Genomic DNA, 25,440 nt, shown 5'->3' with positions numbered 1-25,440 from the left:
GCTCCCATAGCCAATTTGCACAGGAGAAGCCAGGAAGAGGACGGAGGAGAGGCGGCGACCACTCAGCCGGCGGTCTCCAGGTAAGTGGATTTTTTCTTAACCCTACACCCCCTCCTCCCCGCACCACTGCTACTTCCCAGGAGCAACACCACTGGTAGCACTTCTTATCTCTCTCCTTGGTGGAGGGTTGTGCTCCTGTATGTGTCACAGGTATACAGATTGAAAGTTGTGCTCCTGTGATGTGACACCAGTCCTGGTAGTGTTGAGCTCTTGTATTCTGTCACTAGTCAAGGTAGAGGGTTGCACTTCTTAGCTCTCTCCATGGTAGAGGGTTGTGTCATTGTATCACCAGTGCTAATAGGGAATGTGTTCCTGTGTTGTGTGAAACAGTGATGTTATAGCTCCCGGAAGCCCAGAACAGTACCCGTTTGGTGACTTGGAAAGGTGTGCTAAGCGTTCCCTTATAACAGATGACACTACTGCTGATGTTCTGAGTTAGCCACCTAAAGCGGTGGTGGCAGCGTACCACATTTTGTGGATCACTAGTTATGACCAAACCTTTTTCATGTGCCCGATGAGAGTACAGTCTACTGCAGGGATCGAAAAATCAACTCACATTTGCAAGCTAGATTTTATTAGGACAAGCTACTTTTAGGTCCTAGTCGCCCTTTCTGGCGAGTAGGAAGACATTCTGACGTTTGACCTTTGCCTCCGAAAGTAGAGCAAATGTGATAAGATAGCAAGATTTAAAGGCATCTTTATTTCATCTTTATTGCCCACTAAGTGACAAAATGCCATTAAATCTTTTTAACTTTTCACATTTGCTCGGCTTTCTGAGACAAAGGTCAAGTGCATTACAGTTAGGTCAGGTAGATATTTCTAGTCACTAGACCTGCAGGTTTAGTGACATTTTAATGATTTTTAGAGCCCTGTATTGTACGGCTTTGGTGTGAGCCCCAATAGACACGTACTGGATCCATCCCTGTGGGTTAAGGGTAGAGATCCAGACACTAAAGTGAGTGAGGATGGGACAGGACTCCGTCTGAAAATTAAGGTTAAGTTGTTGTCAGCAAAAGGCTGCTGATTAGCTCTTCCTGTGTACTGTCATTTAGTGGATAGCAATGGTGATGGGTGGATAAGCAGTTGCTGTTCTTAGGACAGGAATTTTCTAGGCAGAATCTGTCCTTTCATCTGTCCCTTATTGCGGCTTCAGGAATGACAGTGAGGTGAAGAGATCTCACACGTCATTGAACCCCTGTTGTGGACACTCCTGCTGCAGCGAGCATCACTGCTGCCTCCTGTGAGTGTCATCACCTTGCACAAAGGCTGGGTCTGAGAGACTCCAAAAAATGACATTTGAAAGAGTATCTAACTAAACCAGTTTCAAAACCTTGTGCATCTGGTTCCCCTTCCTGCAAAATGAGTACAATAAAGCAGGACCCAATTCATCCCACTTTGTTCGAATTCCAATTTCTTCTGGACCGAGGACGGGAGAGCCTTGTACGGTACTCGGATTGCGGTGTAACCAGGGCTGGTTTCTGCATACCATTAGTCTCCCAGAGGTGAGGGAACATCACCTGAAGTCTGGGCTGCTTGCTGGAAGAGCCGAGGGTCTGCCTAGCACCTAGAAGCCTGGCTGGTGAGAGAAGGAAGGAGAGCATCACATGATGAGAGAGTGCAGCCTGTCCAAGAGAGAAGCCCAGCATAGTCTTGGCATGAGAAACACCCAGAGAAAGCTGACTGCCAGTCGGAGAGAGGATAGAAGCGATCCGTGTGGTGTGGGGTCTCCCAGGCTCCCTGAGCAGCTCCCATAGTGAGCTGTGCCAAACCATTCAAGGGAGAATCAACAGTGCGTCATCGGTGCCTGACGTCAGAACTGCCCTTAGAAGACCCATTAATCTCATCACTGACCCGGCCTGGGAAGCCGCAGCTGCCAATGACGACCATTTACTGAAGACCGACCCTGCAGTTGCAACTTCTATCACCGAACATCTGTGAGCCACTGTCCTGGAAGCCCACACCCGCCAAAGACAAGTGGCGCAATGGAGACCTGTCAAAGTGATTATCACTAGCAGTCCTTGGCTAGTAGAAAGCTGCCCTACAGCTCCGCACAACTGAAGCCCCTGCTACAGGAACGGGTACTCCGAGCACGCCACCATCGAGTAGGTATAGCAGGGCAGAGAAACCTGCAGTCTGAGCAATATAGTTTTTACCCAGGTGACTCTTTGAGGCAAAAGCCACTGCACTGATCTACACAGTAGTCAGCGGGGTAACCCAGAGTCTGTGCTTGATAAAGCTTATGGTGATATAACATACCGGGGACCATAGTCATTAGAACTCTTACAGAGGGCAAATGTAAATGCCAGCACTTGTAAAGTGCACAGTTACCTCCGGAGAGGTGTCTTGGCGCTAGGGCCGTCGAGAAGATTAAGCAAGCTATTGCCCAGTCACATGGTGCTGAGCTGACCTGCCACCGGGGATCGAACCGTGAACCCTCTGGTCCGGAGTCAGGCACCCTGGCTGCTGCGCCACACCTCTTCCCCAGAGGTCTGCTGCGCTATTATGGGGGTCGTACAGTGTAACCCTGTAATTGCACCTTAATCAAACTGTGTGGAATTTTTTGGTTGTGAGTTTAAAAGATGTTCTTACTAAAAATAAGTGCTGGGCTAGGCATAGCATTATTGTGTCTGTTGGTTGACTGAGTTCTGAGTGTGTGCCTCGCCCTCTACCTCTGTCAGAAGCCTTTGACTGCTCGACCTCGCTATCCAGGGAGTCAAGTGCAAAGAGGAAGGTCCTTGGCCTGTTTTGGAGCCACAGTAGGACAGACACCAGGACACTAGAGACAAACAACCTCAACCAACATGATCATCAGCCCCTCTCTGACCTGTGTCCCTCCTGCCCCTGATCATTGCCTGGCGGTCAAACCCTGAGCCTGGAGTGCAGAGCCGTGATCTGGTGCATGGTGGGAATACTATCAGGGGTAGAGTTACAAGTGAGGTAACAATCACTACAGAATGAAGGGTGCACATTAGGAAAAAAACTTCATGAAAACTGTGGAAGAGTTTATCAGATACCATCAAATGTTCATGGCAATGACACCTTTGTTACCTTTATCACTATAGATGCCCATGTTGAACACTTAAATATTGCAGCCATGGCAGAGTGGGAATAAATGTGCACCACTGCTGAAGGGGCTTACATGTTAGTGGCCTGCCCTTTCTTCTTTCCTGAGTTAGGGTTCAGTGCACTAGTTATACTGGGACATGTCAATCAGCTGTGGCCTATCCCTGTGAGAGGTCTAATGAAGGCATAAAATGTTACACGTCAAACTATGGCCGATTAATGAGATTGTTGCAGGAAAACCTTGCAATGAGGATTGAGCAGAACAGAGAATGCCCAAGGGCAGAGGATGATTCTCAGCTGTGCCCATGTAATTTCTCGAATTAAAAGAAATGCATATGTCCTGAAGAAGGGAATGTACATGTCCCGAAACGTGTTAAGATTAGAGGGCATTTGGTTTAAATGAACTATTCGTGGGTTAAAACTCATCTACACAATGCTGGAGCTTCCATGCTCGCTTTATCACTTAGATGAGCTCGGTTTGGTGTTCTGTGGTTTGATGATGTATATACAATACCATAGCAGGATTACATTGCTAAAACCTTGGTTTATGAAGGGGCTTACACCAGGCTTGCTCAGTCTGATGGATGGATAGATAGATAACTCCAGATCAATGCATACCCACATCCACAGAGGTACACACTCATACAGATGCACACATTAATGTGCACACTCACACACAAATTCTGTACACACTCACAGATGAATATCTTCAGTCCATGCATACACAGACTCAAAGAGGCACATATCCATGAAAACATATACTCATACACAGATGCATAACTTCAGACTTATGCATACACACACTCACAGATGCACACATATATGTGCACACTCACAAATGCCACCAGACCTTGCAATATGCAACCCGTAGGCAGGTACAAACTCACAGCCAATATATCCAGCCTAACGCATACACAACAGTCAAACACAAATGCACACAGACATGCACATATATTTGCATACTCTGAGGTTCGAAATCTATATATGCATATGCACACACTCACAAGCACTAATCCAAGCACAAAACCCGACAGACAGAGTGAGATGTGCAGACATGCATGCACTCCCACAGATAACTCCAGGACTCTCCATACATGAACACACACTTAGACACATACAACTAAGTGTGAACATACACACATGCTGGTACATACTGACATTCTCAAAGTCAGATAACCCTATACCTGTTCACACATACTCACACCGTAAGGTCAGAAGAGTAATTCTTTTTTTTTATTCGTTTAGGACAACTCATTGACTGATTTTAAACCCAATATCCAAGCTCATTGACTCCGGTCAGTATATTTATTTGGTGGGGACCATAACCCAGTCTGTAGGGCGACTCATCAGCCTCTGTGTGTGTTGAACTTTAAGAGGCCACACAAGGACATGGGAAGAGACATATACGGAGACACAGCACTGACTGCAGCCACTCACCCTCATGGTTTTATATTGTTCCTCTTCTTTGATTTTAGACTCCAGTAAATATTCCTCCTCTTTCTTCAGAAGATGCAGCCACTCTTGAAGTTTTACCTGAGAATGAAGGTGCATGAAATACATGTTGATCTGTACAGTGTGATCGTACTTACAAAAGAGTCCCTAAAGTACCTGTCTCATGTGCCTAGACTGTACTTACCAGTCATATATTAATACTGTAAGGATAAGTCCCACATATCGGGTTTATATTCCCCAACCCCAAGTATCACAGACAGAGGCACAGACAGAAGTGTCACTTTTTTGGACATTTTCTTGCATAGAAGGGCCTAGTACCAGAATCCCAGATCCAAGTAAACTAGTTTCCTCACTGGCACTTACTGCTGCTTGACAATGTGCACACTTTATCTCTAAACACGTGGAAACATTTAGACTTGGCACTAAAGAAGAAACTTTGTCCAAGAGACTTCATGAAATATTCCAGAACAGCATAGAACCAAGTGAAAATATCCAAGCTAACAAGTTTTACAAGTGCAATAACCTCAATTTTAAACAGATGGAAAATCCACCATCAATCAGGGGCACCCTCGCTTACTGACTTCTAGGAGCACTCCCCAGCTTCCGCAAAGCCATTCCAGACTTCATCGCCAAGTTTGCCATAGACTCCTCGGAGTCCTCAATTACCACCTCGACGGTCTCAACGTCACCAACACCACCAACCTCCTTGAAATCATGTACAACATTGGCGTCACCCAAGAAGTTACCAGTCCCACTCACAATGCCGGGCACACGGTTGACTCCATATTCATAGCCATCGACAGAGACAAGTACAGTTATGTTACCGAGCTCACCTGGACAGGCCACGCCACCATCATCCACTTTGTCATCTCCAGACCCCCCAGCACCGTCCCCAAGCCACCCAGTGCCTCCCACTGCAACTGGAGCAAAGAGTCAAGTCATCCAGTGGACCAAGGACCTCAATACTACCCACCCTGGCACAGCAGCCAACCTGGAACAAGGTGTACAGAGCTTCACTGCCTGAATCACCCGATGCACCAACTGAATTGCCCCCATCAAGCAAAGCAAACGCAAAAGCTTCAGCAAACAGGCCAGATGGTACGCTATCGAGCTAAAAACTGTGAAACGCAACTACAAGCAACTAGAAAGAAAATGGAACACCAGCAAGGATTCTACAAACAGACCCTACTTCACAACAGCCCTCCACCACTGCCACCAGCCCCTGAAGGAGACGAAAAAGAACGCTCTGGCGGACGGCATCGATGCCAGCTCAATCCACAGCAAAGAACTCTTCTACATTGTCAGAGAGTTCTCCAACCCCTCAGTCAACAAAAAACATCATCTCCCCTTCCCAGGAACTTTGTGACACCCTGACGGACTTCTTCCACAACAAGAGCTCCACCATCTACAAGAACTTTGAACCCTAGCCCATCCCTCCAACCTCTTCGGCCACCTCGCTCACACAGAAGCTAGCCCCGACCACCTACCCACCACCTGCGACCAGCTTACCACACAGAAGACCACAGCTATCATGAGCTCCATCCACTCTGGAGCCCCCATGGACCCATGTACTTACCACATGCTCAACCTCGGGAGCAAGAAGCTCAGTACCCTCTTCGACGCCTCTATCACTATGGCTACCTTTCCCGAAGAATGGAAACACACAGAAGTCAAACCCCTTCTCAAGAAACCTTCTGCCAAACCAAGCATACTCAAAAACTACCATCCCATCCAATGTTCCCTGTAATGTGTGCGCGCGCACCAATGTCACTCCAAGTGAGCATTGTTATCTTTGAAGCGCGCACACACACAGCACAACCCTAAGGGACAAGTATTTATGTTAATCGCATCGCCCTCCAGAAGCATTATGGGCGCTGTGATCAACATGAATACTTTTAAAAAAAGCAGACAATCTGCCCCAGCTGCGCTCTATTAAAAAAAGGCATGTGGCAAGACAAAAAGCGCGACATGTGCTTTCAGAATCACTAATATATATTAGCTATTCTGAAAGCACACGTGCTTTTAAGCTTGCTACATGCCTTTTCTTAATAGAGTGCAGCAGATTGCGTGCCTTTTTGAAATGTTCATGTTAAATGCAGCCCCGTGTATTAGCATGTCGGGCGCTGCAATTAACATGAAAACTTTCAAAAACACATGCAATCGGCCGTGCATTATAAACAAAAGGCATGCAGTATGCCTAAAAGCACGATGTGTGCTTTCACAGTCACTAATATATGTTAGTCATTCTGATAGTTCTACACGTCGTGCTTTTAGGCTTGCTGCATGCCTTTTGTTAATAGTGCACGGCAGCGGGCAGATTGTGTGCATTTTTAAAGTATTCATGTTAATCGCAGCAGCTGTCATGCCGATATACAGCGCTGCAATAAACAAGTATACTTTAAAAAATGCACACAATCTGCGCTCACCCACGCTCTGTTAACAAAAGGCAAGCAGCAAGTCTAAAAGCACGACGTGTGCTTTCAGAATCACTAACATATATTACTAATTCTGAAAGCACACATGGTGGACTTCTATGTACATTCCTCACCCTGCATATCCAGGAAACCATCTTCAGAGCTGATGAGTGAAACAATGATTATCAGTTCTATGGAGTAGAGTGATCCCCCTGGTAGAGTTGGCTCTGTTCTGTAGAGAGTCTTGTCCTGATGACCTTGAATAAATCTTGAACAGACTCTTGCAAATAGCGTTTTCCTTTCAATTATTTTTAATCTGGGTAATGTGTGAGAGTCTATCACAGACATTTTATGACAAATGTATTTTTGTTTCATGCAACATCCATAGCATATGTTTATTTGAGATCCAAACATGATATCAGATATGATGTCACAGTGATTATCTGCCGTAGTAGTAGTGAGCTTCTACTGTGTTTCAATATTAAAAACATACATTGCTATCCCTGAATGTTAATTATAAACACATTTAAAATTTGAACTAGTGTTACTGTGCACTATTTATGATGTGGTGGGCAAAGAGAACACGAAAGAGCTGAAACTGGATCATAAATTAAAAGCTGATACACGCAGGGCCTCCCAAAATACGTTTGGCCTAGTGCCCTCAAAATCCCTAAGATGCCCTGAGCCGCTGCTGTGAAGTTAGTTAGAAGAGTAGAGGTTCACTGGAGCTTTGGAATGAGGGAGGTTGCCCCGGTTTCCTAATATAGATTAGTATAGCTTTGCCATGGTTGCAGATGCTCTGCACTGCACCTGTTCATTCCCAACATGACACAACCAGTGTACGCCAGTCACCAGCATGAAGGCCTTCCACAGAGCCGGACTGGCCAGAGCAGTCATCAGCATTTGCCCAGGGGGCTGGAAGGGTGGGGACCAGTTGTGGAGCAGTGGAGGCCGGTTTTGTTACTGGAGGGCAGCTTTGCCACCATGCTGCAATATTGGCCCCCAGTAACAAAAGCAGCAGTGCTGAGGACCGGTTTTGTTAAGCAGTAGTGTTTAACACTTGCCCCAGTGATAAAATTGCCAGAGCTGCTTTGGGTTTCCATCCAGCCCTGCCTGCTACATTAAGCAGGCCTCCTGCGTTACAGTACCGAGTTCAGTTTTCTGAACAATCAAGCAGGACCCTCTGTGTCAGAACCCCTGTCACTGCACCTACATGCGCAGTCAGGTTCTTGGCGCACATAGCCTTGCCTGCAGTGCACAGAGATCTTACACTGCCGCAAACAGAGAAAAGAAATTAGAGGGAACGTTGGTCCCATCTCTCTTCTCCCCTTCCCCGCCAAAGTCCTCGAAAAAGCCATCAACCGCCAAGTCACAAAACACCAGGAGAACAACCATGTTCTGGACACCTCACAATCTGGATTCTGCACCACTACAGCACCGAAACTGCCCTGATCACTGCCGATGACATCAGAACCCTCCTCAGCCAGAGAAATGGTGGCCTTGACCCTCTTTGACCTATCGGCAACATTCAACATCGTATTCCACCACACCCTGATCAAAAGACCATGGGCTAGATGTACGACCCTTACAAATTGCGAGGCACAGATTGCGTTGTTTTGCTACTTGCAAAATGTAATTTACAACTGTTGGCAATTCCTAATGAGGTCGCAAATTGCATGCCTCACTAATATTGATGAGGCAGGTGCAATTTGTGACCCAACTGGGAACTGCTAGGACTTCCAAGGATGGTGGACTGCTGGGGTCAGCAGACCACCATGTCTGTGACTGCTTTTTAAATAATTGCATGAATGATGGGTTGTGCTGCGCACTCCTTTTTAAATTATTAGATAAATCACAATTTCTATTTAATCTCAGTTTAAATCAGGCGTGCTAGGAGGGAAGGAGGTAGCTACCCTCCACCATGAAAGTCAACATATACTACAAGTGTCACCAGAACACTTGTCCCTACCTGCACTGGAACTTGCTCTCTTTTGACAACAGTTTCCTTTTTTCAAAAAAAGTTTTACTCTATCTTCTCAATGTAGCTCTATTTACAAAAACTAAGTTGAAACCAATAAACATTTACACTATTTATTTTCTTAAAATTCACACTTATGTCAGTGTTATTATTACAGTTTCCAACCAAAAACACATTTATGCAATTCAATTATGGATAATGATCAATTTTCATTAACACAGTTGAAGATCCCAATGCATTTCGGGATGCATGATCCCTTCTTCAGAGGAACTGTAAAAGTAAAACACATTTCATCACAATTCTATATATATAGGCTGTGGGGTTTTAGGTTTAAACCTATAATAACTGATACAACCCCACTTTTTGAGCAGTCACCAATACTTAGTTCAAACATTGAATAAATACTCTGTTTAATCAGAGATTGTATTCAAAGAACCTTCACCAAAAAAGTGTAAAAAAACCATCGCACCCAAAAGAAGTGATCACAGTGTTTGCCTTGTGGACATTTACAAAAAACCGCTTACCAACACGTTCAGATTACTGCAGCCTATGAAAATGATTGTGTTCACGAGATGTTGGAAACACTTCAATGACCTGAAAATATGAGAAATATTCAGTTGTACACAACGCACTTTAAGTTGGTTCAAGTGAACCGATCTCCACGACAACTGAAGTTTACTCCATATATGTTACTCCATAATTAACCCATGAAGTTTTGCGCGGTGTAAAATGATAGACACTAAAGATTTGAGGCTGTGACAATCTTCCTCAGTATTGATTAACAGATTTATGAATAATAGTCGACAGTATGATGATTTTTCGAAGTCATGAACGTTGGGGACACTGCAGTTTTGAGCAAAACGTGGGGTTGTATATATGGAGTAAATTTCAGTGTTTGAACTAAGTATTGGTGACTGCTCAAAAAGAAGATGTCTTGATCCACATTGTTTGTATATATAGAATTGTGATGAAATGTGCTTTACTTTTACCTGAAGAAGGGATCATGCATCCCGAAATGCATAGGGATCTTCAACTGCGTTAATGGAAATTGATCATTATCCATAATTGAATTGCATAGATGTGTTTTTTGTTGGAAACTGTAGTAATAACACTGACATAAGTGTGAATTTTCAGAAAATAAATAGTGTACATGTTTATTGGTTTCAACTTAGTTTTTGTAAATAGAGCTACATTGAGAAGATAGAGTAAAACTTTTTTTGAAAAAAGGAAACTGTGGTCAAAAGAGAGAAAGTTGCAGTGCAGGTAGGGACAAGTGTTCTGGTGACACTTGGAGTATAGGTTGCTTTTTAATTAAAGCAGTTTTTTTAAAATCCTGTTTTCCTCAAAGGAAAACGGGATGCATTTATTTTTAGGGATGCATTTCATTTTTAGGCACTGATCTGCGAGACTTGTTGTACTGGAGTATGTAATAGAAGCCCTGCTGTTGCAGGGATTCTGCACATACATAGAGCTATGCACAGGATTATGGGACCTCGGTGTACAGGGGCTAAGCCTTCCCACCACCTTAGTGACTACGAGCCCAGGACCAACAAGCTATAGTGTCTCACTCGCTCTCCTAAACACTCACAGAGAAGCAAATGATTAGACACCCCAGAACACAACACCCCAGACTCTCTCAGGAATCGCGATAACGAGGCAAAACCCTTTCGCTCGCACTTTTGTTTTTATCCACAATAAAGTCTGACAGAGGCTCGAAATACTTTAGAATATTTTTTTGAACTATCGTGTTCTATAAAATACACATATTGTCAGCATAACAACAAGGCCATATATCAGGAAGGGAGGTGTCATAATGAAAAGACAATAGAGAAAATACAGTTCAGCCTAACCTCCCCACCCCCTTGCTAGGAATTAGTATTATTATACAACAGAATATATCTGGGCTTTGTCAGCAGACCCTAAACCTTAGTGCCTAGATGGTAGATCTACATCATAGATGCTGTCTCGCTCTTCTCCCTGGAAAGGTCCCTCTCCAAGTGTGTGTTTTTCATGCATGCATCTCCGTAATATCAAAATATTAGCCTCCCAACAGCTGCATTGGTATATTTTGTCTAAGTGCTAGGGCCTGCCCAGAACAGACCAACAAGGAGCATTGTTTATCGACCTTGCTCACAATGTTCAGACTAAACCCCAGGAACAGGCAGAAAACGAACTTAACAAACAGTTCCCCTGTGAAAGGCACTAACAGAGTCTTTGCCAAATAAAATCAGCTAGTAACGTGCGCAAAGCTGAATATTGGCTGAAAGGCTCATGCTAACTTAGTGATGTGGACTATGTCAACACCGGCAACGTGACACCGCCCACTCTCCATCCATGTTTGTCATTGGCATGTGTCAGGTTTCTTCCTAAATGCTGGCCTCTGATTCGTAAAGAGGCTTGTTGGTCCCTCCTTAGTACCGCCTTTTCTTCATCTGTAACCTCCCATGCCGATTGGCCCCTTTACTTCGGTTGTTACACTGTACCTGTTTTTGAGTGTTTGAATACTATTTTCTTTATGGAGTTTCTCTTGCTGCATGACCTCCTTTACTTACGTACAGCGAGCCTTGCCCGCTTTCTCTTTTGAATGAATTAATGTAAGGTTACTCGCCAAACATAAACACGAAATAGCTGACGCCATCTTGCAATACAATCTGGATGTGCTATTTCTTACCGAAACATGGGCAGACCCAGCGTCAGACCCCGATTTTGTGGTCGCAGTCCCACAGGAATTTGTATTATCTAGATTGGATAGACCCATTAAGAGAGGAGGAGGACTGGCGGTAATACACTGTGAACACTTTGGAGCCACTTTTTCCCCGGCTTCTCCTCCCCACTATGAAGGGCTCTACTTTGCAATAGAACTAAATCCAAAAACACCTTTGAGGGGAAGCTGGTGTACCGCCCCCCTAGCTCCAGAGCCAGTTTCACTGGAAATCTAGACTCACTACTGGAACATTTCCTCTCCACAAATGAGTTTACGATCCTGGGTGATTTCATTATATATCTCAAGGATTTGTCAGACTAACACAGATGGTACACAAACCCACTCATGAGGCAGGGCACACACTTGATGGTGTACTTTCCTCTGTAACAGGCTGGGCAGTTAACAATACTCATCCTCTTGTCTGGTCAGATCATTCGTTCATTTTATTTGATTATACAGCTCCAAAAACATTAGAAGCTAGTACTGCCAAAACACAGCAAAGTACCTATTAAAGCTTGGACTAAAATAGATAAAAACATGTTGGAACTCCAACTGGAACAAACACGGCCAATCCTGAGCATGCATGCAGACCAGGCAGCTCAGGAATATACAGATTGACCTAAGGACACCATTAGAGCAACAGTGCCTACTTCCAAAAATTCTGGAAACCGCATTCAACCATCAGCCCCCTGGTTTACTGAAGCTCTGCAACAAGAGAAACAAAAGTGCCGCAAACTGGAAAGACAATGGAGAATGAAATATGAGACAGTAGATAAAAATAATTATAAACAAACATAAGCTAACTATAAATCCCTACTTATTACTAAAAAGGGGACTTTTTTCAGCCGACAGATCGAGAAAGCTAAAAACTCAGCCAAAGAACTCTTTGGGGTGGTAGAGAAGCTCACAGCCGCAGCCAGCAAAAAAGCAGTCAACTTCTTTGTGGCAATATTGCCAGTGCGTTCAGGAACAAAGTTAATGACATGCACAATATCTTTAAAACCACCACTTGCAACAGACCATCCAAGGAGTTCCCAAGCATTGACACCGGAGAAAATGTTTTTCTGAATTTCTCACAGGTATCTAGTGAGCTTGTGGAAAAACTAGTCCAGGAAATCAAATTGGAATCTCCGTTAGACCCCTGCCCTCCTGCAGTTTGAGAAAAGTTGCAAGGGGGGTGAGCCCCATATTGACTAAAATATTTAACAACATGTTCTCCTCTGGCATTTTCCCTGCCATTTGGAAAGATGCAGCCATTCTTCCATTAATAAAGAAAGCATATCTGGACACATCAATAACCAGTAATTACCGTCCGATTGCTAGACTGCCTTATCCTGCAAAAACAGTGGAGAAAATCATGAATAACCGGTTAACACAATTCATTCATCAAAATGAACTACTTGATCCCTCCCAGTTTGGTTTCCGCCCAGAGCATAGCACAGAGACTGCATTGATCAAGGCCACTGAGGAGATTAGAGCAGTGATGGATAGAGGAGGTGTGGCTGTACTGATCCTCCTTGATATGTCAGCAGCCTTCGATACTGTCCATCATGACACACTGCTACAGCGCCTGGAAAAATTAGGGGTTAAGGATCAGTCTCTGTCTTTAATATCATCTTTCTTGAAGAACAGAAGACAGACTGTGATCCTGGACCAGTTTAAATCGACTCCTTACCTGCTCCTGCGAGGGGTCCCTCAGGGTTCCTTTATATGTGTCGGAACTGGCTCCTTTCATCCAACACTTCGGTTTCAACTTAACATCATACGCCGACGACATTCAGAATGTGATTGCAGCTCATAAAAATCAAGCATCCCCTGCAATGCAGTTCCAAAACTGCATGAGCAAATTCAGCAGTTGGATGGTAAGGCATTGCCTCAAATTGAATTCAAACAAAACCGAAGTGGTGATCTTTGGTAATCTCCAACCAAGATGGAACGGACTATGGTGGCCGGCTGAAACGGAGAGTTACCAAAACCGGTAGAAAAGGCAAAGAACCTCGGGGTCTGGATTAATAGTAAACTCACCTTCTCCCAACAAACCAATGCCACAGTGTCGGCTACCTTTTACCTGATAAGAAAACCGAAGAAGGTCTTGCCCTACATTGCCCCTGACTCCAGGAGGACGGTTGTAACTACATTAGTACTATCTAAATTAGACTATTGTAACGGTCTTTATCTTGAGATACAGAAACAACATCTGAAAAAACTTCAGATGGTGCAAAACGTAGCAGCCAGGCTTTTATTGAACTTACCACAGTATCAATCAGTTGCTGAAGACATTCGAAACCTTCATTGGCTGCCAGTGTCACAACGTATTAAGTCCAAGGCACTTTGCCTACCCTATAAAGCCTTGAATAATATAGAACCGGCATCTTTGAAAAGCTTTTTCTCCTGGTACATCCCTGGCAGATAGCTATGATCCGCCAATGCCAGGTTGATGTTGGTACCAAGGATACGAACCTCAAGCTGGGGAGGTCGCAACATAGGCCATGGCACAGCTAAACTAAGTAACATGCTCCCTGTGGCCATAAGAGCTGCCAACTCTGGCCTCTTTTGAAGAAGTAGTAGAAAAGACCTGAAAACCCGCTAATTTTTAAACTTTTAAATGAATTTATTTCCTCCCAATTTCCCACAGGGCTTATGGTCAAGTTCAGCGCTAAGACACCTCTGTGTATTTGTGCGCTTTAAAAGTTCTATTAATATAACATAACATAACATAACATAAGAAGCAGCCGGGACAATCATTGCGGCCGCATCTTTGAAATGCAATAGGTCTTACATTTAAATGCATGTCTGCATGTTCCAGAAATCATCTGCGGCATTCTTCAAGACTGGTCCCTCAGCCCAACGCTGTTCAACACCTAAATTACCCCCTTGGCCAACATCGTCAGAGGCCATGGATGAAACATCATATCCTATGCAGAGTACAATCAGCTCATCCTCTTGCTATCAGAAGAGCCCACCATCACGAGAGCCAACTTCAGCAGGTGTATTGTCAACTGGATGAATAACAACTGCCTAAAACTCAACACAGACAGAACAGAAGTGCTTACCTTCGATAACAACATCTCCCGGTGTGAATACTCCTGGCGGCCCTCGGAACTAGGACACTCACCCACACTGACAGACCATGTCCGTAACCGTAGCATTATCATGGACAGCAATCTCACCATTAAAAACCAGAACAACACAGTCTCATCTCAGTGCGGCTACCAATATAAAAATATGATGACGCGCGATGGCCCCAAACTCAGCAGTACTGCTCCCACCGGTGCAGCACTTCTATCCCCAGTCGTGTCCATTAAAAGGATAGGGAAGAACTTCCTTCCCGCTTGTGGAACACAAATCCAACCAATCTTGGAGTTGCTCTCAGGCTAAGAGCAGCTCCAGGATTGGTGGGAGCAGGCTAACCCAGAGCTCATTTTGAGGTTGGGTGCCTGTGCCAGCAATCCCTTGGCAGTGCGAATGTTGGGCTTGCCGCAGCAAGAAAGGCAGCCAACACGACATGCACACTGCAGGGACAGCTGTAATCCTACAATGTAAGATTCAGCTCCACCCCCTGCCCTCACATTCACGTGAGCCGGTAGAAAACAAAATGGCATGGCAAAAAAAAGCCATGTAATCAAACAGGAGGACTAGCCTGTTTGTTAATGATACATGACTCAGGACTGTATGAGGAAGGGGGGGAAACTATTAGGTTTCTTCATGAAGCCCTCACCCACCAACCTAGTAGGTGGCATGCTTCATCATCGGGCCCACCCAGTGACACAATGTGTCCCGGGGGTGCTTCTACACCTGTGTTACAGGGGAGCTGGTGTTTTGCTGAGTATGCAGTGTGGGTGACGTGAAAGTGATAATTAAAAGCTATACAGCGGTCCCAGGTCCAGAGGGGGTAATTTTAATATCTGTTAGCGTTAAAAAACAAGGCAAGTGGATGCTGGTGGAGTGGGTATTAGGAACTCCTACATCCGAGGTGTGGTCTACATGTTTCAGCCAGGCCTTTCTTTAAAACTGGCTTTCCTCAGGACCGTTAAATATGTGAAAGTGCGATCTATACTTTAAGTGAGTATGTGATCAAAAAATGTGGAGCACGTGCTAAGGTGCTATACATGTGGGAGGGGGATTCCCTCTCCAAGTATTAGCTAGCGTTTTGCTGCAAATGCCCCTATGGAGAAATCCGGCAGAGGTGTTGACTGACTCTGTCGGGCAAGACCCTTTGGAAACCTGTTGTACTGTCGCGGATCTCCGAGACCACACCTCGGATGTAGGAGTTCCTAATAACCACCCCACCAGCATCCACTTGCCTTTTTTTTTAAATGCTAACACATTTGGTGTCACTGGGTGGGCCCGATGATGAAGCATGCCACCAACTAGGTTGGTGGGTGAGGGCTTCATAAAGAAACGTAATAGTTTCCCCCTCTTCCTCATACAGTCCTGGGTCATTCACAAATAGGCTAGTAAATGTAAATGTAAATGTAGTGCTTATATAGCGCACGTATCACCCCCGAAGGGGTCTCAAGGCGCTGTACACATACCGCTGTGGAACCCTTCCTGGCCTTTCCCTGTGAAATGTCCACTCCTGGGCACCCCCAAGGTGAAGCCAGGCATCCTAGCGCTGTTGGGGCCGTTGTGGAGCTTAAGCAAGCTATTGCCCAGAGGCGGGAATTGAACCCTGGTCCGGGCCAGACCTCTGCATCAGGGTCTGCCGCTCTAACCATTGAGCCACACTTCTCCAGGGCTAGTCCTCCTTTTGATTACATATAATAAACCTGGGGATACGGACTAGTTACCTAGTCCTTTCTCTCTCCTTGATATTTGAATAAAATGCCATAGCCATGACATTTTATTAATTTTGTGTATGCCTATTGCGCTGCAGCAGGCTGGGCGATGCTCCTCAGCTCTTTAAAAGGAGCCGCCCGTCTCATCTGCCTACCTACCCACTCTTCGCATACTCCGGAAAATCTTCAAACTGTTCCCGTCAACACCAGACAAACTGTCAGTCAAGCCCTAGTCACTAGCTGCCTGGACTACGGTAACACACTCTACGCAGGTGTCACCACTGCAGACCATACAGAACTCAGCGGCCAGACTCATCCTCGACCTCTCCAAACCGACCCACATCCCCCCCACCTCAAGAAAATCCACTGGCTCCCCATACAGAAAGGATGTCTATTCAAGATGCTGATCCACACCTAGAAAGCCCTGCACAGCCAAGGGCAAGCCTACATCACCCGCGGCCTGAACTTACACCAAACCTTCAGACACCTGCGCTTCGCCTTCCTCTCCTTTGAGCATCCCCTCCCCCTCCTTCTACCTCATGGCTAAATCCTGGAACAATCTCCTGCTACACCTCTGAATGGACCTCATCCTCTCTCCTAGAATTCCAGTAGGCACTCAAGACCTGGCGGTTCAACGGAGCCCACCAGAAGCAGCAAGAGCCTCAGTGCCTGAATACCCTAAGGGTGATTAGCTGTGCTTTACAAATCCAGCTTGATAGAGTGAACGTCTACATGGGATCACTGGGATACATGCTTACAGACAGCAGCATCAAGATCCCTCAGTATGTGGAGGATACTGAATGATATCTTCACCTAACCACATCCTCAAATCCTGCCCAGAACTCATCCAGTCTTGGATGTCAACTAATGTATTAAAGTTGAACACCACAAAGGCTGAATTCTTCCTGTATGCCATCAGCTCAGAATAGCTACAGCTTTAAGCCTCTACCTTAAACCGACCATTCTTTACCCCATCCTCAACACGGACCTCTCATTCAAGCAGCACATTGAGTGAATTACAAAGAATTCCAAGAAAGCTTGTCCTCTCTTGAAGAAGTTGTTTCTACTGGACGATGACTTCAGAAGGAACGCACACGGCCTCTCACATGGGGGAAGAGACAAGGCCCTGGTCACCTGTCTCCCCAACACCACCCTAGCACCCCTGAAAGGCACCATACATGAAGAGGAGCAGCTCACCGAAGGCTTGAAGAAATCATAACACTTCCACAGTCAAAGACAGACACTGTCTCCTCCTTGTAGCCCAGATCATCTTCATGGCCAGCTGCATCACACAAAGTGCTCAACAACAAGACCCCAGCTCACCTGGCAAACAAAGCAGCCAAGTCTAGGTAACAACATCAGACCAGGAGTGAGGATATCACCAGACTGGAGACAAAACAACATAAGAAGAAGCCTTCTCACTTCACACGCCCATGACCTGGCACAGCTTCCCTATCGAGATGGCAGAAGCACCAACTTTCCCACAAATCAGAATAATTCTAGAGACTTATCTCTTCAAGGAGCCCTATCCCTCACCCGACATCCTAACCCTGACCTTCCAACAACAACAGTTTCTATCTAAGGAGCATTTCCCTGGTTTACAGCCTTGTATCCAGACTGTAAGTACTGCCCACAGATAGTAAGAATGCAAGTACCAATGACAGATTGTAAGGTCTGGCCACACATTTCCATATTGTTCTTGAATATGTTACATCTACAACCCATTGACTGATTAACCACGTCTGTAGCTTGTCCTATACAGGTGCCAGTCACATGTAGCGTCTGTGACAGAGAACAGACAACCAAAGAAATGATCACAGTCTGGGAAAGAAATCAGACACAGGAAGAGTGCAGGTCCCAACCCCAGGCAGGGTCTGTGATAGTAAACAGCCACAGGAAGGGTGCAGGCCCAACCCCAGGCAGGGTCTGTGACAGAGAACAAACAGGCACAGGAAGAGTGCAGGTACCAGCCCCAGGCAGGGTCTGTGATAGAGAGCAGACACAGGAAGAGAGCAGGTACCAGCCCCAGGCAGGGTCTGTGACAGAAATCAGGCACAGGAATAGTGCAGGCCCCAGGCAGGGTCTGTGACAGAAATCAGGCACAGGAATAGTGCAGGCCCCAGGCAGGGTCTGTGACAGAACAGACACAGGAAGAGTGCAGGCCCCAACCACAGGCAGGGTCTGTGACAGAGAACAGACACAGGAAGAGAGTAGGCCCCAACCCCAGGCAGGATCTGCGACAGAGAACAGACACAGCAAGAGAACATGTGCCAGCCCCATAGAGGGTCTGGAAAAGAGAAGAGACAACCAAAATGAGAGAGCGGACACCAAAAATGTACACGCTCTGTGAAAGAGAACAGTCTCAGGAAGAGAACAGGCGCCAGCCTCATACAGGGTCAGTGAGAGATAACCGACAGCAGACACCATGCAGAGAAGAAGACATGAAACGGGCAGCGAGAGAGAGCAGACATCAAGCCCTTCCAAGGTCTATGACAGGAGTCAGACTGTTGTCCGCAGAGAGTCTGCAACAGAGCAGGTTCCAGCCTTTACAAGGTCTGAAACAAGAATCAGACACCAGCCTTATGGGTCTGCGCCAGAAAACAGACACAATACACTCATAAAGGGGTCTCAGACAAGAAGCCTGCCAGAACAATAGAGCAGACACCAGCCCTTTACGGGGTCTACAACAGGGATCAGGCACCAACCTCAGGGCTGCAGCTTGGAACAGGCAGGATCAGTGAGAGAGCAGGCATCACGCTGATAGGAAGAGACACCCTGCATTGCTGCACCTCTTGCTGTGTCTGTGCCCATGTGCTGCACCCTGCCTCGCTGCATAAAGTCTTCTGAAACCCACCACTTTGTGAGCCCACGCGAGATACACTGAACACTTTGAGTACAGCTGAGAGCCCAAAGCCCCCACACACATCCCTTCTGATCTTCTACAGCCGCCTCTGTGGCTCACGGTCCATACATGCCTATGATCCCAGCGCTCTGACAGACACACTCTGTGCTCTGTTGCAGCTTCTTCCATAGCTCTCACAGAGTGTATTTACTTACGATCCCTAAACACCCACAAACATACCTTATGGATCTACAGGGTTCATTGTGATCCCTGGATACCCAAATACATCTTTTTTGTTTTTTCTGCAGCCTTTCTTGGAGTCTCAGTGCACAGCCTGTGATACCTGGAAGCCGATATACATACCTTGTGTTCCTCTATGAGACTGACTTCACTTGTGAAACCTGAGCATACACACTGTGTGCTCTTGGACACCCTCCTCCAATGTGACCCGCAGGGTGACTTGTGATCCCTCAAAACCGAAAACATACTTTGTATCCTCTTAAATAATTCACGAGTGAATTCACTTGTGATTCCTGAACAGCCCCGGACATACCTTGTGCTCCTCTGCAGCTTCTCTCTCGGCAGAACGTACACAATGTCTTCACTTGTGAATCGTGAACACCCACACACATACCTAGAGCTCTTCAGCAGCCTCCTCTGTGGATTCTCGGGTGCCTTTTGATTCCCTGAACACCCACAGACATACCCTGTTCTCCTCTGCAGCCTCCTCAATGGCATACACAGGGAGGGTGACTTGAATTTCACTTTCTGGGACTTTGATTTAACATATCAGACCATTCTGTGAGGTGTGATCTTGATTAATATTAATTAAGCTCACTGCATCAACACACCTGATAATAAAGGTATGTAAAAGCAAACTCTAGGAATGGAAAAGTGGTGCCTCAGTGACATAGAGCCGTCTGGTGACCCTATACAAAGGGTGACTTGGGACCTATGAGCACCCACAGACACAGCTTGTGATCTTCAGCTTCCCCTCGCCAAGTGACTGTGAGAACCCTGAATTTCCACAAACATACTTTGCGGTCTTTACTTGTCGTTCCAGCGCACCCATCCCCACCTTGTGCTCCTTTACAGGTTCCTCAGTGGGCTCATAGAGTGATTTCCCTGAATGCCCACGTATGTACCTTGTGCTCCTCTGCAGCCTCCTCTATGGGACTTGCTGAGTGAGTTTTGTGCTCCTTGGACTCCCAGCAGCCCAAACACATCATCCTCTGATCCTCTGCACAGAACAGCCTCCGTTTCTCTTCATGTTTCTCACACAGATTCTCCTCTGGGGGCTTCACGGGGGGCAGGTGAAGATGTTTTAACATTCCTGCCACGTTCCCCAGTTGCCTGTTGGGTCGGAGATTTTCCCCAGAAGATATCTCCCTGCACTGTGGACAGGGGAAGTTTCCATCTCTTCCCTCCCAGCTCTGGGTGATGCAGGAGCGGCAGAAGTTGTGTCCACAATCAATAATCATCACCGGATCCTTAAAATACTCCAAACAGATGGAACAAGTGGCCTCTTCCTGGAGGTTCCCGAGCTGAGCTGCTGCCGCCATGATTCAGAAATGCCGGAAGTGAAGGTCAGTTTCAGTTTCTCTCTCTGTGTGCAGTGGGTGTGTCTGTGCGTCTGTCCCTCTCTGTGTGCAGTGGGTGTGTCTGTGCGTCTGTCCCTCTCTGTGTGCAGTGGGTGTGTCTGTGCGTCTGTCCCTCTGTGTGCAGTGGGTGTGTCTGTGCGTCTGCCCCTCTCTGGCTGCGCTGGGACTTCCGGGTTCAAGTAACAGTCTCAGAGCAGCAGGAGGACTGCCTCCTCTGCTGCCTGGGCTGTACACAGCAGGGATTGACACTTTCTCAGATAGAAAAAATACCAGCAGTTTGATTATGTTCTCAGGTTCTGGAAGTGTCAGGAGCGTGCACTTGAATATGAATTTCCGTAAAATCCTTTGTATTATTTTTAAGATGTCAGTTCTGTCTGCCCGTTTGTTATAATAATCGTTTAGGAATTGCATAAACAGCTCAAAAATGATGTTGAAGCAGTTTGTTCCTGCATTTGCTGTTTTTACTTTATGTTCCAAACTTAAATGACCACCTTATGCTACTTTTCTTAACATTGTTGCTGGCCTTGTGTACAAAAACTGGTCAGTCCGGTTAAATACTGTTTCAGATTGTGCTGCGCTCAGCTGGTGTGTGCTTCAGCCTTGCACCCTGACTGCTTGTGTTGTCCTCAGTGGTGTGTGCATGAGCCTTGCACCCTGACTGCTTGTGCTGTACTCAGTGGTGTGTGCATGAGCCTTGCACCCTGACTGCTTGTGCTGTACTCAGTGGTGTGTGCATGAGCCTTGCACCCTGACTGCTTGTGCTGTGCTCAGCGGGTGTGTGCACGAGATTTGCACCCTGACTGCTTGTGCTGTACTCAGCTGGTGTGTGCATGAGCCTTGCAGCCTGACCGGTAGTGCTGTACTCAGTGGTGTGTGCATGAGCCTTGCACCCTGACTGCTTGTTCTGTGCTCAGCGGGTGTGCGCATGAGCCTTGCACCCTGACTGCTTGTGCTGTGCTCAGCGGGTGTGTGCACGAGATTTGCACCCTGACTGCTTATTCTGTGCTCAGCGGGTGTGTGCATGAGCCTTGAACCCTCAATAATTGTGCTGTGCTCAGCTGGTGTGTGCATGAGCCTTGCACCCTTTATTTATTTTTAATTTTTATTTACTTTGCTTGTAGAGCGCACTGTCACCTAACAGGCATCCTGGCGCTGGCAGACTCAGACCTTGTATAACCGTACCTAACAACCGGGCAGCCAACTAAATCTTGGGAAACAGCCAGGTTTTTAATCTCCTTCTAAAAGGGAGGAGGTCGCTAACTTGTCTGAGCTCCAAAGGGAGTTCGTTCCCCAATTTTGCGGCTGCTACACCAAAGGATCTACCCCCTGACTTAACTTTCTTAAATCTCGGTATCCTCACCAGTCACGCCGATGAAGAGCGTTGATTTCGCGCAGGAACATACCACGCAAACTTCCTCTACATGGGAACAGGCCCCAGCCCAGGAAGGGCTTTAAACACCAGACAGAGAGACTTGAACTGGACTCTCTGTCTCAACGGGAGCCAGTGCAGCTGTGCCAAAGCCGTGGAAGAGGAGGACCTTCTAGGCCACCCAAGGGCTAACTTGGCCGCCGCCGACTGGATTCTCTGTAGCCTGTCAAGAAGATATTTCGGGGACTCAAGCAGAAGAGCATTACAGTAATCTAATCTGCTAAGAGTGGTGCTACGCACCACTAATGCCCGTGCTAGAGGGGGCAGCAGAGGGACAATTTTCCTAAGTAATCTAATAATGATAAGGCAACAGGCCACCGTTTTCGAAATCTGAGCTTCCATGGTAAGTTTGCTATCAAACATAATGCCTAGGTTACGGACCGTATTCACTGGCTGAAGCGAGGGCGAGGCATCAGTAGGCCAAAAATTACTGGGCAACACAGGTGGAACCCTGTCCCATGAGCAATAAAGTACCTCCATTTTACCTGCATTAAACTGCAGCGAATTAGCCTTCAACCAGAGCGCCGTGTCTCGCAGGCAGTTATGAAACACTTCTAGAGAAGTCGATTGAACTCCCTCGAGGGAGAGAATCAACTGCGTGTCATCAGCATAATTTACAATGTCAATATTATGTTCTTTGATGACAGCAATCAGGGGTTTCATATAGATGTTAAATAAAATAAGGCTAATTGCCGAACCCTGTGGCACGCCATGAGAGATGTTAGTGAAGGCGGATTGGTGAGGAGGGAGGGACACAGCTTGCTGTCTATCCAGAAGAAAGGACTGGAACCACCTAAAAGCACAGCCCGTAAACCCCACCTCTCTCAGCCTTCTCAGCAAGGTCCCACGGTCACCAAGGCTGTCTCGGTGCCATTGGCCGGCAGAAAACCAGACTGAACTTCCTTCAATAGTTTATGCTGTTCCAAATGCTTGGAGAGAGTGCTAGCAACCACAAGTTCCACAATTTTAGCTGGAAAAGGCAAAAGAGAGATGGGCCTATAGTTCTTCGGGCACTCAGGGTCGAGAGAGGGCTTCTTTAACAGAGGTGTCACCAACGCTTTTTTCCATTGAGATGGACCACCCGTTAGAAAGAGACTAATGCAGACCATACAGAGTGTGGGAAGCAACTCTGCCTCAAACTCTTTGCAGATTTTATGAGGTATCGGATCAAGCCGAGACCCAAACGGAATACCACGTGCCAGCCTGCTGAAATCCTCCACTGCCCGAGGCGCAAACTCAGAAAGATGATTAACGCCCACCCATTCAGAAATGGCACAGATATCCACCAAGCCCTTCTCCACAGTATCCCCACTACCCATAGCCACTGAAGATACAACCCCAGGCTGTTGATGATCCCCCCCAAGTCATCAATAATGGTTTTGATTTTATCATGAAATAACCTAACCAGGTTCTCGCAGAGTTCTTGAGAGGGTGGTGTAATGCACGCACCTTTGTCTCGGAGGTGTCCTGGATCCTCGCCGCTAAAACCCTGATTCCCCCTGTCACCCCTCGGAACACAGGATTGTACACTGAATCCCAAGTTGTAACTAGGGGGAACACAGGGGAACAAAACAAGGGTAGTAAAGGGAAAAGAAATACGCCTCCTCTCTCTTCTGTGGTCTGTGTAAGACAGTATGTGTCTGCAGCACCTGGATCTCTAATAAGACAAAAACAGGAAAACGTGAAAAACCAACCCCCCTTTAATTACTCTTTTGTGTTGTACTATTATGGTCTAGAATGACTAACTACGTGTACCTTTAGTAGAATGTAACACCACTCGAACCAATATTCAAACTATGCCAGGCGAACTTCCTGTGACAGTCTTGAGTGTTTTCAGCACACACAGCTTCTGTATACAATATAAACAAATAAGACAATGCTTCCAAAATGCCTACATCCAGAACACGACTATTATGCAATTCACTCACCACGTGTATATCATAACTGCAACTCTAATTTGAAGCACGAGTCACTGATAAAACACGGGACTCCAAAAGAATCAAACTCGAATTTCTCAAAAGGAAAAATAAACTCCACAGTATGTCTTTCTACTGTGGCAGACCTTCGCACATGAAACCAGGAGGCAATTCAAACTCAAAAATAGACTCTACGAGCCCAAGACAAGCCGTCTCGACTCTCTAAGAAATAAACACCAGCACTCCACACCTGGAGCCGGAAATCACTGAAACAAAATGCCGACACCCTACCTCCTCGGACGCCGACCTCAGATAACCTCAGATACCGACCCGGAACGAAAACAGGAAAAGCTTAGCTAAACGCGAAGCACTTCCTTGTTCCATGGGGCGGGTTATATTCCGTTTCACTACATTGTGCGCATGCGTGCATACTGCGCATGTGCACCAGTCTATGGGGCTCCTTTTGCCAACCACTGCCAACCACTGTTCTCGTATGCTCATACCTCAATTTTCTCCACTTGCGCGTCGCCTATTTCCCACGCATCCGGCAGGCATGACAGAACACCCCTCCTACAGAGCCCCCCACAGGTTTCGGTTTATGGGGGTACCTACTGTGGAAAGCCCTCAATAACCGAGGAGCATGGACCTGTCCAGCTGGTTCCCAAGATCTTTCCTCAATACCATAGCCTTTCCAGTGAACAAGATATTGGAGTCGACCTCTCACTCTGCGTGAATCAACAATAGCACCGACCTCATATTCGTCGACCTCATCAACCATCGTAGGTAACAGGACTGGCTGAAGGCGAGTACCTGGCGCAACAGGCTTCAATAAAGAGACATGAAACACCGGGTGTACTTTCATGGTAGGAGGTATGGTCAATTTCATGGCTACAGGGTTTACGACCTTTACAACAGAAAAAGGACCAATGTATTTAGGTTGGAACTTGCAGGCCCCTTTAAGAGAAAGATGTCTAGTTGAAAGCCACACCTTGTCGTCTTTCTTATACTCAGGTTCTGTGTGTCTATGTGTGTCAGCTGCCTTTTTGTACTCAGTTTTGGCTTTATCCAAATTGTCATGGATGGTGGAATGCACCCTCTGCAAGTGGGCAACTAAATCAGTGACAGCAGGGTTCGCACAAGGTCGCAATGGAGAAAAGGGTAAGAATTTAGGATGGAAACCATAGGTGGCATAAAAAGGGGTGA

At 46.3% G+C, this 25,440-nt stretch overlaps 1 protein-coding gene across 1 annotated transcript in view; it reads right to left on the bottom strand.

The window, feature by feature from the left end:
• LOC144752982 (E3 ubiquitin-protein ligase TRIM39-like) overlaps nt 1-20,954 on the bottom strand; it is a 114,680-nt gene extending 93,726 nt beyond the window's left edge. Inside the window, exons 1-2 of the mRNA XM_078640792.1 lie at nt 20,437-20,954; nt 4,561-4,656 (exon numbers count right to left, since the gene is read on the bottom strand). Coding sequence (XP_078496918.1) covers nt 4,561-4,656; nt 20,437-20,853 — 513 coding nt within the window. The 5' untranslated portion in view covers nt 20,854-20,954. The remainder of the gene's footprint in view (nt 1-4,560; nt 4,657-20,436) is intronic.
• Between the last annotated feature and the right edge of the window lie 4,486 nt (nt 20,955-25,440).

Source organism: Lissotriton helveticus, chromosome 5_1 (genome assembly GCF_964261635.1).
Source record: "Lissotriton helveticus chromosome 5_1, aLisHel1.1, whole genome shotgun sequence".
Taxonomy (NCBI): Eukaryota; Metazoa; Chordata; class Amphibia; order Caudata; family Salamandridae; genus Lissotriton; species Lissotriton helveticus.
Note: the sequence above shows the minus strand (reverse complement) of the source record. Positions and strands in the feature narration are given on the sequence as shown.